The 15,359-nt window shown below is 38.3% G+C and overlaps 2 protein-coding genes and 1 non-coding gene across 3 annotated transcripts in view; 1 reads left to right on the top strand and 2 right to left on the bottom strand.

Annotated features, from left to right (window-relative positions):
- The window catches only part of COG5 (component of oligomeric golgi complex 5), a 162,078-nt gene that overhangs the window by 18,766 nt on the left and 127,953 nt on the right, over positions 1–15,359 (top strand). The window lies entirely within an intron of this gene.
- Positions 9,163–10,821, bottom strand: GPR22 (G protein-coupled receptor 22). The gene has a single exon (XM_088533211.1). It carries the CDS (start codon positions 10,756–10,758, stop codon positions 9,457–9,459), a length of 1,302 nt encoding a protein of 433 aa, XP_088389337.1. The 5' UTR covers positions 10,759–10,821; the 3' UTR covers positions 9,163–9,456.
- On the bottom strand, positions 12,669–14,987 carry LOC104567979 (uncharacterized). Its single transcript, XR_728536.2, has 2 exons — positions 14,719–14,987; positions 12,669–13,741 (listed from the first exon to the last, which is right to left on the bottom strand). It is a non-coding gene; the product is annotated as an uncharacterized LOC104567979 (transcript).

The raw sequence follows: 15,359 nt of genomic DNA, 5'->3' as shown, positions 1-15,359 counted from the left end.
ACAAGGATATTGGCTAAGCAGAGAAGTATTATATCCAAATCTATAAATCACGTGGGGTTGTATTCTCAGTGTATTTCAGTGGGTATGAAAGTTTAAGCAAGCTGTTAAGAACCACTGCTCGGAATCTGTATTGCAAATAAACAAGTCTGGAAAAATCCAGCTCTGCGGAGCTTGCTACCATTTACTGCCTTGAAATAAGGCCTGTGGAAGAGCAAAATCAAGACTTCCCTCTTGTTCTCTGTGGAAGTTCTACAAGGAAACGGTAGTTCTGTTTTGCAGGTAGGTCTTCATGTGGTCTTCACTCTCTGAAGATCTGATAGGATTTGACATTTGCACCTTTTTCTGTTCTCTTCGTTCTTTCCTGGGCGTTCCAGAGCCAGCTTAACAAAGTCCCTACTTCTGAGGCTTACAAATTCTGCAGTGCACAGAGGGCTGGTTCTCCAGCGGTCAGCGTAATGGCACGGTAATTTCTGAGGCAATCAGGCTCTGTAGTTGGAGTTCAAGTGGATAATGACTTCCTCTGGGGAAGAAGTGGAGACACTTCCCATCTGTCATTCTCTTAGGTGAGTTTGGCGGAAGGCTGCAGGAAGTCACATGCTTCCTTTTGTTTATCTGTGGCAAATGGTGAAATCTGCTGTTTATTAGCCAAGGAAATTACAGCAGAAGCAGTTCAGAATGTTTGTCCCTCCTGGGAGGCGGAAGAATTTCTTGCATTCAGCATAAGCTGGTGGTTGTGCTGAAGAGGAACAGAGGTTTTCTAAATAACACTTCAAGATTGTTGAGGTGTTGGGGCATGGAAAAAGAATTATTTGTTCATTTTGGGCCAGCAGATTCAGAAATTGTCAGAGTGCAGGACACTAGAAATGGATGAAATGGACAGGTAACGTGTGATCCCAGGGAAGAAAAGTGAGCATTTTCTTGTCCAGAGGATCAAGTAACGGTGATAGCAAATTGTGTTTGGAAAACTTTGTTGGGAGTAATAGAATAGGAATTTGCAGAAGAAATAAAGCATGTTGGTCAGATAGCTAGCTAACAAATCCAAAAGATGTTACTTCTACAACCCTCTGAACTCACAGAAATGGAAGCATTTTCATCTAACCATGTTTCTGAGATGTGTGGAAAAAGTGGTGTTACAGAAGACCCCAATTTGGGAAACTGGACTGGACATATCCTATGGTCAGCAGGAAAACATAATCAATTTCTGTCTGACAGAGAACTTGTTATAATCAACAGGAAGAAAATTATTTTGCATTCTCTTATGATAAATAAAGAGAAACCTACCTGTATAGAGAAGCTCCTAGTCAGCTGTCTGTAGAAGCTGGTCGTTGTCAAAGGATTAGCGGTTGTGGCCTCATGCACATGGCAAACAGAACAGGCTCCGTGGTTAATGTTTCAGTTTTGAAAAGGGTTAATTTTCTAATGAGAGGATCTTCCTCTGTTCAGTGGTTTGGACAAATACATTTAGACAAACCTGAAAGCTTGTTAGTGAGAGTTGATTAAATTGTGGAATATTGGCTTTTTGGCAGATAAAGAACTGGGTAATCCTGATTTAAGGCCTATTCTAGTGTAGTGACAAAGCAAAGACAGCAGTTATAATTAGAAAACAATGTGTAAGCACAACTGGTATGCATTACAAATGTAAAAAATAGATGCAATAAGATTTGAGTACTTGGGGAAAAAATCCATAGTTGGCAGGAATCACAAAAATGCACACTCTGGAATAATCTTAATAATATACAGGTTTCAAGGTTGCCCATATGTCAGTAGGAGGCTGTTTTAGCAAGTACTGTTATTTCATATATGGATGGCAGTAGGACTGTTTGTTTTGTGATAATTTACGGATACTGTGTAATGTATCAACAACTAGAGAGGCTGTTACACAAACGCTCTAAATCTATGGATACCTTAGTTTGTTGGTGTTCTTAGGATACTAGGGAATGTCCAAAAGACTTGTATGGTCCCAGCATTCGGAAAGAGAAACGGGATAAAGTCAGCTAGACTCAAAGCTGTTGTTGGAAAAAAAATACGGTAGATAAACTGAATTCTTTTGAAAGAAGCAGCATAAAGCGGAGTGAGTGATAGTCAAATACACTTTTATAGAAAATAGGTCTTGTCAAACAAAACCGGTCTCTTTGATTGCTTAGCTGAGTAAAGGAATTGTATACATGCATTACAGTATTTTTGTTATCATTTGTTCAATTTAGATGTTTTAAGGCTCTTGCAAGATACCAATCCCAGAAATAAGTCTTTAAATAAGCGCCTTCTCCTCGCCTTATAGTTACTCTAAATTCTTGACAGATGCTTCTGCAGCTACATCAGCAAACATATACTTTTGTATTTGTGGTGTAAAATACATATAAAACATACACAGGAAAAAGCATAGTTTTGTGGATACTTGTGAATAAATGTAATTATGCATGTCAAAGTAAGAGATTGCATAGACTTTTTCTTGAGAAGATTAAGATGGTTGAGGTTCATTCATGGGGAGAAAATAAAGGCTCGCAGAAGGGTTCTTTGGCTAGCAGGGAAAGAAATGACAAGTGCCAAGCCTGGAAAGCGAAATCTGAAACTCAAATGTATAAAATAATTGAAAAATGGGAGTATGTGAGCAGTTTTGTTTGAGTTTTCAAGCAAAAGTAAATACTGGTTGTTCAGATCTTGTACATAACAACAAACTTCATCTTGTTTATGTTGAATTTAACGTGAACCAGTTCAGGTTAAAAAAAATCTAAGCAAATAGCTATGAAAATAAGATTGAAACCTGTCTTTGCTTAGCTCCTGAGTCGGAACCAGTATTTCTATAACTCAGTTCTGCCTTGCCTTGAAGATCAGTGGATATGTTGTTGTTTGTAGTACAAACCAATAAGTACCGGAGCATAAGATTTGATTCTTGCATGTAGAAACCAACTTATTTTAAAATATGCTGTTTTCATAGGAATAGTTTTCTCTTTATCTTGTTTCATGCAAGCAATTTTCAGGTATTAGTTGGATCAAGTGTTTTATGGCCTGTAAGATCTGGAAAGAAAAGCAGACTGGTCTTGCTTACCACACAGGTTGAAAATGTTTCAGTGCCCACAAACAGCAAGTCTGGTTACTTCATAACACAAAATAACTTAAATGTTTGTTCCAGTTTAAACACAGAGAAGCCATGTATAACTCAATTGGGAAATTTCTTGCAGTTTGATGTTAGCATGATAACTGTTCAGAAGATGCACTAAAATAGCACCATCCTCATTTTTAGTCCATGCAAATACAACATACAGTCTGGGATTGTATCTGGAAAAAAAATGCTCTCTTGTGGAATATTTTAGTTATTCCATTAAATTGCTGATTGCAATAGCAATTTGCAGAGGCAAACAAATATGTTAAATCTTATTATTTTAGCTATCTTGTGTTTTGTATATGTTGGGGTGTGTGTGTGTTATTTAGATGGAAAACTAGTTTCCTATATTTTACCAGAGCTCTTCGGGGTTAGGTATTTAGTTGATGGAAGCCGTTTCCTGTTTAACCATGTAACTTTGTTAAAACCTTTTCTCCCCTCACAGTGCTTTTCCCTTGTTAGCTGTTACTCGTTAGTTGGTTTCAGTCATTAGAGCTATTAACAGGCAAGCTGGATGCTTCTCCTCATTGGTAAGGACTTTTTTTTTTTTTTTTTTTTTTTTTTTTTTTTTTTTAACACAATGGTGCCTGCAATCACCTGTGCTTGATGCTGGTCCCTGCACTGCAGCTGGTCTCATGCTCTGCCCCGTGGATGCCTCTGGGCACCGTTGTGTATGTGCACGAGCTCCGTGTGCCGAGGAGCTATCCTTGGGCCGGGAGCTAATTCCCTAGTGTGAGAAACTCTCCCTTTCTCCTGCTTCCCTCCTCATTGTCTTCCTTGCTGTTTGTGGTGAGGATTTATGGAATAAATTTTGAAATAATGTTTGGAGAGAAGAAAAAAGATGCAAAGTAGCAAGACTTTGTCATCTGCTACTGTGCTTTTCTTCTTTATTAGCAGAGTTCGTTTTGAAGTAAAATCTCAAAACACACAGTGAGAACCCTAGTGCAGCTGCAGATAAAGCTGGGCTAATATTGCTGTGTTATTAACAGCCCTACATAGCCAGAGAGAGACAGACTTTCCTGCAGTGTTGTTCCAGCAGTGACACTGATCTGTTCAGCAGACAGGGTATCGAGTTAAACTGTTCCAAGAGAGGGTAGGAATCCCCTCGAGAGAGCAGAAAGCAAATGTGTGTTTCCCAAACGCTACCTGCAAGAGGAACAAGGACACGCTGCTCACAGCAGCGCTGCGCCCACAGCCCGTGGAACACCCCTATGCCAAGGATACAGCTAATCCTACGTATAAATTGTGGTTTCATAATTTCATGTTATGGACGTACCCCAGAACCTTCACTTGAAATACTTATAGTTTCTTTTTTTTCACTTAATTTTTCTTTCATTGTGGGGTAATTTCTGTATAAACTGGGAAAATGGGTAATGCAAAATGCATTAAGTAAATATATAGGAAAATATTTGTTCCTCTTTTTTTTTCTGATTGATAATTATTTAAAATGTAATTCTAGCAAATAGCATCAAAATTTGTCTAATCATCTTTTTCTCTGTCAATTTAATATTCTGTGAAAGTAGTTAAAATTAGATAAAGAAGCGGTTATTGAAAATATACTGTGACATTAAAATGCTAAAGAAGTATGAAGAGAACCCAAAGTTATCTGATTGATATCCATTTGAGGGGGAAAATCACAAAGGCATTTTTACAGTATTTGTCTCTGGGAACAGACATCTAGCATTTTCTGTGCAAGTACATTCTTGGAAGGTAGGTGCTCTGCACACTGTGTGGTTAAATAGGTGGTAGAATAATGGTACTCCTAGTTTACCTGTTATTTAACCAATGTACAATTGTTAAGTCCTTCTAGGGGTTGATGTTTGTTTATGTGGTTCTCCCCTCAGCTTCCAGCAGTTTTGCAAAACCACATATCCTACCTTGTGTTTCCAAGGTTGGTGGCTCATGTCCCCCCTACCCCATCCTGGTGGGTGCCTGTTGCCCTGCACGTCTCTGCTCCCAGGGACGCAAGGACCCTCTGCCCATCTGCTGATCACCTGGGCTCCCCAGGGGCTTCACGTCTTTCCTCCTCGTAACTCACTGGGCACAAGTCAATTCTGGCTCCCCATCAGTCAATTTGGATATTTGTTTAAAAATAAAAAAAAGCCCCCAAAGCCCGAGTTTGCTTCCAGTTTTGGAATTGCAAGATTGGTAGATGCATCACAAACAGAAGGTCATTACACAGCTGGCTTCTACTCTCCTCTTGGTGTAAGAGAAAGGAATCCGGTGATTTTACACCAGAATGTGTGAAGTGGGAGTGGGGTTTGGCTGTCTTAAAGCTGGCAGATTTTAAGACAGAAGCTCTGCTGTATATTTTGGGTATTTGATTGAACAGCAAGGGGGAGAAGGGTAAGTTAATGTATAATATTTCTTCTAATACCACATTGAGAATTGTTAAAGAAATGCTACCTTGTTTTAAAAGAGCTTAATGGCACTTTGGCACTGCAATATTTTCCAGATAAACATAACTAAAATATTCAACTAGTGAAGAATTTTGCTACCTAACATACACATTGGTGTTAAAGAAGAATTATTAGGTGCATGACAATGTGATGCATGTAGTGCTTAACAGCAGAAAAGATCTTCTCTGTATCCAGGTAAATTATGTATCCTATTGAATCCATTATTTCCTAAAAGATGGATAAGATATTTTAGTGTATGTCCAGTGTCTGTTGATTTGCTTCTAATGAACCCTTTCTCTTATCAAAATCCTCACAATATATAAAAAGTATAAATATTAATATTGAATGCCTCTTTTGATGTTTATTAGTGTATGGTAATTATAATGTACATGTGTGTATTTAGGAAATGATAAAGGAGGAGAGGTGTATTGATCTAATATGTATCCGGATATATACATTTCTAATCTAATATATTTAGAAATTACTGAAATTATTCCTGTTCTGCTGACACTAATGAAGAAAATGCGCTGAACATGGTAGCAGTGTCTTGTAATTCATAAGAGTTGTTGAAACCTTGAAACCAGATGTTTGTGTTATGATCATGTCTCCGTTCCACTGAACTGTGCTGTGCTAGTTCTTTAAAGGGTGGTTCCTGAATGTTCTAGTCGGTAGTGACCCCATAGCCGGTGTTTTGTATTTTTAGTGTAGGCTAATCACATTATACAGAGTAAAATTGAATGGGGCTATGTATGAAGTTAAAGCAGAGTGACATACCAGTTTACGTTACAGAGAACATGTGATAACTGTTACTGTTACTTGAGTTTCCCAGATTTTTGCTGCAATGGATATTTTGATAGAGTCCGCTGCGATTCTGCGTGCGTTAGGCTTGACGGTGTGAAGTGCAACTTTGCTGAGGACGCGGTGCGGTGAGGGGCGCTTTCCAAGCACACAGCGCGCTGGTTGCTCTACGTAGCGGGGCGTGCGTTTGCCCTCGTTCTCAGTGCGCTGCCTATTTCTCTCATTCTCTTTTAGTCATTGTGCCATGGGTGCTTGGTAGACACCTTCACAGCCCTCCCAAAATCCTGGGATAGACGGTATTCCTTCACTAGCTACTCTGATTTTGTGTTGTTTGTGTGCAGTCTGTCGGCTTTGTGGTACAGATCGTATATGATTCTGTTTTGTAAAGACTGCAGCACTTTTATAGTGCTGCATGTATTGTGAATTTTATTACTTTTCTGCTCTGTGCAGAGTTTTTTTCTACAGACCTCAAAGTGCATTTCTGCATTATGTTTAAGTTCTTTTTTTATTTAAGGAAAGATAAAGAAACATAAATGTAAAAATCAACTTGTTTATATTCTTACAGGAAATCAAGGATTGTGAACACAGCACACCTCATCTCCTGCTTTAATTTTTATCTGTTATAAAATTTTGGCTGACTGAATCTGAATTTCTAATGCTATACACACTGAATGTGTAGTACTTGAGGATTTATTTAGTTTTGGAAAGTAATGTCAAATTTTCAAGAAACCTGAAAACTTATCTGAAAGTTTTTCCTTAAATGCTTTTCCTAGAATAAGGACATGACCTACTGTATGCTTATTCATAAGTAAAGGTCATCCTGATCTCTCTCTCTTTTTTTTTTTTTTCCCCTCTTCTTTTTAAGTAAATGAATAGTATCTTAAATTGATACAAGAATGCTTTTTTTGGAAGATGAGTAATCAATTAAGCCATTATGCCATTAACATTGTTAAACATTTCTTTTTTTCTCCTCCTCTTCACGTTCTGAACACAGAAGATACCTAGGCGGAGGAAGAAGGTATTACATAAAAAGCAAAAATAATAGTTCCTGCTGTGACTTCTTTTATTTGCTTGTTTCTTTTTAGAAGAGCTTAGTCTAAAAGATTATTATTAGTAGTAGGCTTTTTTTAATATTACACTTGGAACATATGGGATTTCAGAAAAAATATTTCTTGCATAGAGCCATTAGGTACTTGTCTGCCCTGCCATCACTCAAATCGGGTTTCAGGTGCTGCTGTAAGCAACTGGGGATGGCTCCAGTGACATTTCCACTGCTTTATGTGGGTGCAGTTGAATGCAGATAATGTCAAAATAGCTTTTAGAACAAAACCAATTAAATTATATTTGAATAAATGTTGCACCATAAGTTTAGATAATTTTAGATAATGAATTATTATTACTTAAATAAGAAAACTTACAGGTGGAATGTGGGTGGTTGCAAGTGGCTGATACTTATGGGGTAAGAAGCTGTAGTATAATTTTCTTTTGAAGTCCTTTGTTCTGGCTGATAAGCTAAGCTGTGAGCCGAAGTAATCTAAAGTACATTAAAATGCTGCATTTTTACCACAAAAATGTAGCTTGGACAATACAAATATGAATTAATTATTTAGTATTTGAGATGGAAAGTAATCTCCTGTTTCATTTTAAAAAAACAACAAAAAATCCAACACACACAAAAAAATCCCTTATTTTTCCTAGGAACTTCAGAAGTGCTTTGAAGACTCCCGTTTTCTGTGTCTTCAGTCAAACAAGCTCCTGTAATCAAGGATCTGTTTTTCTTTTTGTTTATAGAAGCCTGTGCTTATGTAGAATTAATCTTTTAATTACGACTGTAGCTAGCAACATATTGAGCAGATTTTACAACCAGACAAGTAAAATCCTTCTCTGCAGTTGATGTTGAAGCTGCAACCGACAGTCCCCCAGCCATTAACCGCTTCAGCGGCTGTAGCAGAATGATGGTGCAGAGGTGACTGTCCAGGAAACAACGAAACAGCTGACAGTTGCTTTGGTCGCCTTGTGGCCATGTAGTTACATGAGCAGAACTGAACAGCAGGGAAGGAAGGGTGAATTCAAAATATTACAAAGATAAGATTTTTTTTCCCCTGTTATTTCATTATTCTACCTATTGTGGCACTCGACAGCTGTAACTATGTGCATAGAGGTAAAGAATGAAAAATCAGTACTGAAGGTGCCCGTGTCGTGCTGCAGCTCCAGCTGCCAAGCCCCTTTGGTGTTTAAATCCAAACATTTGCAAGGGATGGTTTGGGTAGTTTCTTTGTTCTTTAATATCAGGGCCAATAACTTTTTAATCTCTGGGGTTTTTGCCTTCATAGAGTATGTTTTCCTTCCTCTTCTCCCCATTCTCTGACCCAGAACTCCCAATGGAAAAAAATTGGCTCTATAATCATTCAGAAATGTTTGTTCTTTACAGGGAAACTGGATCTGAGGCTGTGTTGCCCTTGCTAAGGACGCTTTTTAAAATAGTCTTTTTGTTTTCTCCTTTACTTGCTCAAAGGTGCTGCTCAGTCTCTGGAACAACATGATTATTACAGCTTCCCCCATCAAAATTAATCAGTTCTGAACAGTTAATTGAAAGATGTAGCATAACTGGCTTTCCTTATGTATATATGATAATCACATGCTGGAGAAATCAAAAATCAGGCTCTCTAAATGTGAAGTTAAAATGTGTCCAAGTTGTAGCTGCACAGAATTTGGGATATTTCTGATCTAGCCAATTTATGATTTAATTTTAAAATGCTCTGTCAAGTGAAACATTGAATTTGTGCACCAGAAAACATGATATTTCTTGAGTTATATTCTTGTCTAAAAATTATTTTACATATACAGAGAAACTGAGTCATAAAATATTTTTAAAAGTTTGCACTTCTTTAAGGCTATTTATTTTCTAAAAAAGGAGGACTTGAATATTTTTGACAAATATACACATGGTGTTACGCTAACAAACGGCCATGCAACATTTATCTTACATAATGAAGAAATCGAATATACAAGACCTACTCTGTTTAACATATATGTTGAAAATTTACAGTCTAGCCAATAGTGTTTTTTAAAAAAGTTTTTTTTTTTCCCTTATTTGGCAGTATTTTTCTACAGTTTATTCAGATATTCCTCTTGGTGTGTTTTGGTGGATACTGAAGCCTAGTCAGTGACAACCTGAGGTACTAAACATTTCTGCCTTACTTCGTTGTCTTCAAAAGAAATCTTTTTGTTCCTCTTAGGCTCTATCCATGAGTTGTGTATTACAGCGTTATTCGGCAGGGGATCTGCTTCCACTATTGAAACAACTCGTTTTTTCATTTTGCTTTTCAGAACTTTCTGAAATTTTTGCCTAGTGAATGCATAAAGTAGAGGGTGAAATATAGTCGTGCCGTATGCCATGACTAGAAAACATAATCGCAGCTTTACCAAAAGGTCACTTGGGCCCAAACATAAAATTGTTGTGTTTAAAACAGAGATTGGGGTCCAGCAGAGCAGAAAGGTTGAAATGATCAGGAGGGACATTCGGAAGACTCTCTTTTGCCGCTCTCGGCGCTCCCGGTGCCGTTTCACAGCTCGGCGGAGGGCAATTATTACGGAGACGGAAGTCCTCACGCCAAAGACCACGTTCCTTCCCGCGCCGCCTTGCGACACGTCGGTGGTCTCGTGCTGAGTGGTTAAAGAAATAGTTTTTTTCTTCCTAGCTTTTTTCTTTTGCCCTGTTGTAAATCTCGTGCCAATTCGAATATTAAGAGCCTGGAGTATTTTGGTGTAGGTAATCAGCATCACTACAACAGTGAAGAAAAAGATAGGAATCTGAACGAGCAGGTGGTAGTACATTCCCAGCTCCGTGTGGTACTCGTTTGTACTGACGCACAAAAGTGTCTTATTTTCCCACGTGCTTGGGCTTTGAAGACTGAAAAAATTGACTTCAATGAAAGGAATCAGGAAGGAGAAGAGTGAAATGATCCAGATGGATGTCATCAGTATCACAGCCCTCCCCATGGTGAGGATGCGATTGGCAGGTTTGACGGAGATATCGTAGCGGTCCAGGGTGATGGCGAAGACGTTGATGGCGGTGGAAACGCTCGCGAAGGAGACACAAGCCTCGTGGAAGCAGCAGATCAGAGCCGTGTTGCTCTCCAGCGAAAGCAGGAGGATAACTATAGTTAGAGGAATACATCCCACACAAATTATTACATCAAGTACATGAAGGTTCATTGTAATTATGTTACTGACAGAATTGATTAAGTTGGATTTCATACAGTAAAGTACCAGCACGGTGAGGTTGCTGCCAAGTCCCAGAACGATTTCTAACATCAAAAATCCAGTGAGAGAAACTTGAAAGCTTAGCGGGTATGACAGCGGTCGGTACATGTTGGTGTCGATGTCGTCAATGGCATCTCGGACTGTAATGTTAGATTCGAACTGCATGTTGACTTCCAGAGTGGGGGAGAAACACATTCTTTTGTTGCGGTTGTTTTTTTCTCCTGAAAGGTGAAAGAAAATAAGGAACTATTTGATTTTTAGCACTCACTGTTATTTTAGGTAAGGGCTGGGGAAGAAGGAGGGAAGAAAAGCACCTATTCTTACCAAGCTCTTAACATACTGTATGTTTGGAGCCTTAATTGGCACGCATTCAGAAGTCTAAGGATCTAGAATCAGATCTTTCCATTTTAAAGGAAAGCAGGAGTTGTTTAAAAAAAGGAAGAGCAAAAAGCTTCCACTTCTGGAGGCAAGGCTTTATTTATTGTGATGTGGCTTTTACAAAGGGCTCATTTGTTGAATAAACTCCACTGTGCATTGCTTTTGAATTGAGTGTTGAGGGCCATTTTAGGAGAATGTTGTTAAGTATTAACAGATTAGGACTTGAGATCGTTTAAAAAGGCCCTTGTAAGAAAAGGGAGAAAGAGAGGAACGTGGAGCACTGCTGCTTTTGTACCATCAAAAGAACATTTAAATTATTTCATGGCAATTTAACAGTCTCTCTCTCTTGAAGAATTTATAATAGTCTTATGGATTGAGACTTAAATATCTTTAATTCTGCAGAATTTTATAGAGCTTGAAGACTTGTATTCATTTTTATACTAACTATATCTACCTATAGGAACCATCCTATGAGGGAAGTTTATATAATTTGGAATGCAGACTTATGTAGGTTTAGCGTAATGGAGCTGATAATAAAACTTCTACCTTTCCTTCTTCCGATTTGAATACTCAATGTCAAGACATAGTTGCCTGTATGAGAAGAAAGATTGTTTAATTTTATTTCAGCATAGACTTGGGGAGTAATTTTAGAAAAAAAAATACTTTCAGCTGTTTTTGAATTCTGTATCCAATGTATTCAACAAATTTGTCTACATTTTATTTATTATAAGTAAGATTCAAAAGAACAGCATTTATTACATCTAGGTGACTTCTATTTTGTGGCTGTATCTGTTTCATTTTACACATGGTAAATGTAAAGGTTGTAAATGTAGCACCTTAAAATACCTGACGCTTGTATTTATATTGTCAGCCGGCACTTGAGCTTTTAAGAGAGGTTATTCAATTTCATGTTTTCATACTGCAGATATTTTTAAGTAGGCTTAAGTTTAAGAGGGGTTGTATTTGGCATGAAAACAAATTTAAATGCAGAGGTTTTTTTTTTTTTCCACTCTGAAACATTAAAAATGCATAGCACTAAGGGGAACAAAAATCAGCCCCCCCAAACTCCTCCCTCTTTTTTTTTAATAAAATCATAAATTAAGCACATTTGGGGTACAAATGTGCAAATGTATCTTCTCTGCAGTTCTGAAAACCTCAATTGAACAGTCCTATTAATCACAAATCTATGATGAAAATTCTTGGTATCTTCAACAGCTCTTTCACGTGCGCCTCATGTTCTAGTTCACGTGTTTTGTATTTATTAGTCTCAGGTGTGAAATGAAACAAGAAATATTTCCGAAACTTTTGTTTAATTTCTAACTTGGGCAGCTTCTAATGGAATACGATTTCTTCTGTGTATGTTGCCTTAGCTGTCAGGATATTTCAGAAACCATTCCAAATGCATTACTTGATGAATTGAGTTATTTTGAATGTGTAAAAGCCAGGATGCAATTAAAAGCAGAACAAACCATTATCTGCAAAAACACACCATTATCTTAGCTCCTAATGTTAAGCTAACTGAAATTTGTGAAAACAAAGTTCAGAAAAAACTCATAAACAGCTCAAACAGATTAAACATCACATCTCTGTTGCCTTAGGTAGATTTCAGGTAAATAAAAGCAGAGATATCGAGGTAGGCAGATGATTTACCCCATCCCCTGCCTTCCTGAGCAGCCGCTGCTCGTGTGAGCGTTGATAGGGGCCGGGTGCATGCAACTTCTGACCTACCTGTTTCGGTGCCTCAAGGGCCCTTCAGATCATTGTCGCAGCTTGTCATAAATTGGTACATGGTGACACTGCCACGTATTTGACATGCATTTTCACCTGGCAACCGAGGTGCAGCTGGGCTCTATTTCATTCCTTGCAGATTTTTTTTTCCTTTTTTTTTTTTTTTTTTTTTTTTTGTTCCAGCAGGTCAGCAGCAAAACATTTTGATTAAACACGAGGACCTCTTGACTGCCCGAGATACTTCTACAGACCAGTGCATATTCGTTGTGTCTGTTCTGAGTTTCAAGCCAGAAATAAAAATAAACCTCCTTTTAGGTGATGTGAATGTCTTTTCCCAGTGTCATTTTATGTGAGCCTATTTTTATTTTCCAGGATTAAAAAAAGAGAAGATATCTGATCTCTGTGTTTAAAGTGAACGTAGACATCCTTTAGTTACATTTATGTATTTTTTTCTGTAATGCTCCTGCTCATTACTTTCGAGTGATGGCTTAGTCAAAGAAGTTGCTATACATCGTAAAATCCAGTTCATGTGCTTTGAGAAAAAACATGAGTTACCTAATTTGGCTTATTTTCATTAAAGGAGAATACATAACAGATCATAAAATTGAGAGTAGAATATCCATTAGTCATTATGACAAATAAGTTATTTAATGAGTAGTATAGAAAAAGCTTGATTAAACCCTTGTTCAGCTTGCTGGTGGAGTATGCACATTCTGCTTTGGGGAATTCATGTTTCATTGTTTCTTCAAGCATCAGTAGTTTCCACAATTCTGCTTTTAAATTATAAATTCCTCTTTTAAGAAATGCTCACCATTTTATGTATCAATCATTGCTGCCGCCTTTTCATGAATATCTGAGCAGGTGTGTTAGTCTTCGGTGAATATTGTTGAAGTGTCATGCACTTAAGTGGTAGTACAAATGTGTTCCATGTTTTGTTTCTAATTCCTTTTATGTCCTAAGAATACATTTTAGAGATGCATCCTGAGGCTGGCAGGTCATACAGCTAGAAAGGTACCCGGTCAACTGCATTCTTCATATTGTCAGTTGTAAATCGAATTAGTTGCTGCATGCCCTTGTGAAGGGGAGGGAAAAAAGAAGGTTAAAAGTAGGGCCCATAATTTTAAAAAAATATATAATCCACTTACTGCATGGATAAAAGATATCTAAAATTAGATCTTACTGATTACATAGAAAACCTGTTTCTGTAGTCACCATTTCCTAATAAAATCAACTAATTCTGCTGTCACCTTGCATGCTTTTTGGACAAGTTTCCTTTTGTCCAAATAGTGCAGGTTACAGAAAGCCCCAGCTGGAAGTAATAATCAGTGGACATCTGTGACTAGAGATGGAAAATAGAGTTTTATCGCTCTTGAGCAGCTAGGTTTTACGTGCAACTGTCCTCTGGTCTCAAATGAGTAATTGAGCAGAGTCTTCTGCTTCATGGGAAGTGTGCTTTTATTTAATTTGCAGACTGTCAAGATATTCTTCCTTGGAATGAATGTGTTGCAAATCCATGTTTTTAATGAATATCTTAAATGTATAGGATAATGCAAGAAACAATTTTTTTTTTAAGGGGGGGGGGCGGGTCTTGGGCAAGTTGGAGATTAGTCATAGTATCCAACCTTGATAAAGCAGTAAGTATGTGATCCTTCAAGGAGTAAGTATAGATCTGTAAGAATACATCTGTGGTATATATCTGTAATATATTTATCTGTCAATATTTGGAAATAGTGCTGAGGGAAAGAATATTCCTGCTTGCGTTCTGTATTTTGTTAAACAGTATACTAGCTTAAATTGTACTGTCTGTTGCGTGGGGAAGAAAAACCCAGATTCTTAATATTCTGCAAGACTTTTGTACAAAATAACATTTTTCTCCTACTATGTTTTTAATTGGGAAAAAACAGCATTTGAATAACATTTTCTACTCCTGAATATAGCAAAATACTAGTGCTATATGTAAGCTGAACCTGCTGTCTTCCTATTTTTCCTCCAAATTTTTTTTGCTAAACGTTGCCTATTCTGCATACATGCATAAGGAACAGATCTTACCTCTGCTAAAGATCTGATAAATTCCCGAGGCAGGTGAAGCAGTTCCAGGTTGGAGGGTTTCATTTTGCTCACTTGTTAGCAGGGCAGAAGGGCAGGAGGGTGATAAGCGTATCTTCCCAAGATGACCTTAGTGAACACTGGTGCCTGTCCTGTGCCATTGTTTCAGCGCGCCGCTCATGCGGTGCCTGCCTGCGCCCTGCTTCAGAGGCTGCTGCAGTCTCCCGCTCGTGCTCCGGTAGAATCAATAAGCACCTGAAAACGCATAGCGCGAGTAACGGAGCGTGCGGAGGGCTCCTGTCGCCGGCGAGGCGCGCGGGGGAAGCGGCGCTGCCGGGAGGCTGCTGCGACGGCCGGGCAGCGCGTGCGGAGTGACAGCCCGCCCGGTCTCACTGCGGAGAGATGCAGTGCGTGATGCCACTAATTGTGATTGGTCACCGACGTGGGGCTTCGGCTGTGCCTCGTTCTGGGGAGGGACTCCCCCCACCATTTATATAAGGAGCCTTTTACAAAAGGACTAAATTTGCAGCTGATTTATGAATTCTAGAATATATTAGGGATATGCCAGTTTTATTTTTACCTTTTCACTCTTTGCATGCACTGACAACCACGTGACACTGTAAAGAAAAAAAAATAGATTATAT

Source organism: Tinamus guttatus, unplaced genomic scaffold, assembly GCF_059628265.1.
Source record: "Tinamus guttatus ecotype Peru unplaced genomic scaffold, ASM5962826v1 Tinamus_guttatus_pri_ptg000489l, whole genome shotgun sequence".
Taxonomy (NCBI): domain Eukaryota; kingdom Metazoa; phylum Chordata; class Aves; order Tinamiformes; family Tinamidae; genus Tinamus; species Tinamus guttatus.
This window is presented reverse-complemented; position numbering and strand designations above follow the sequence as displayed.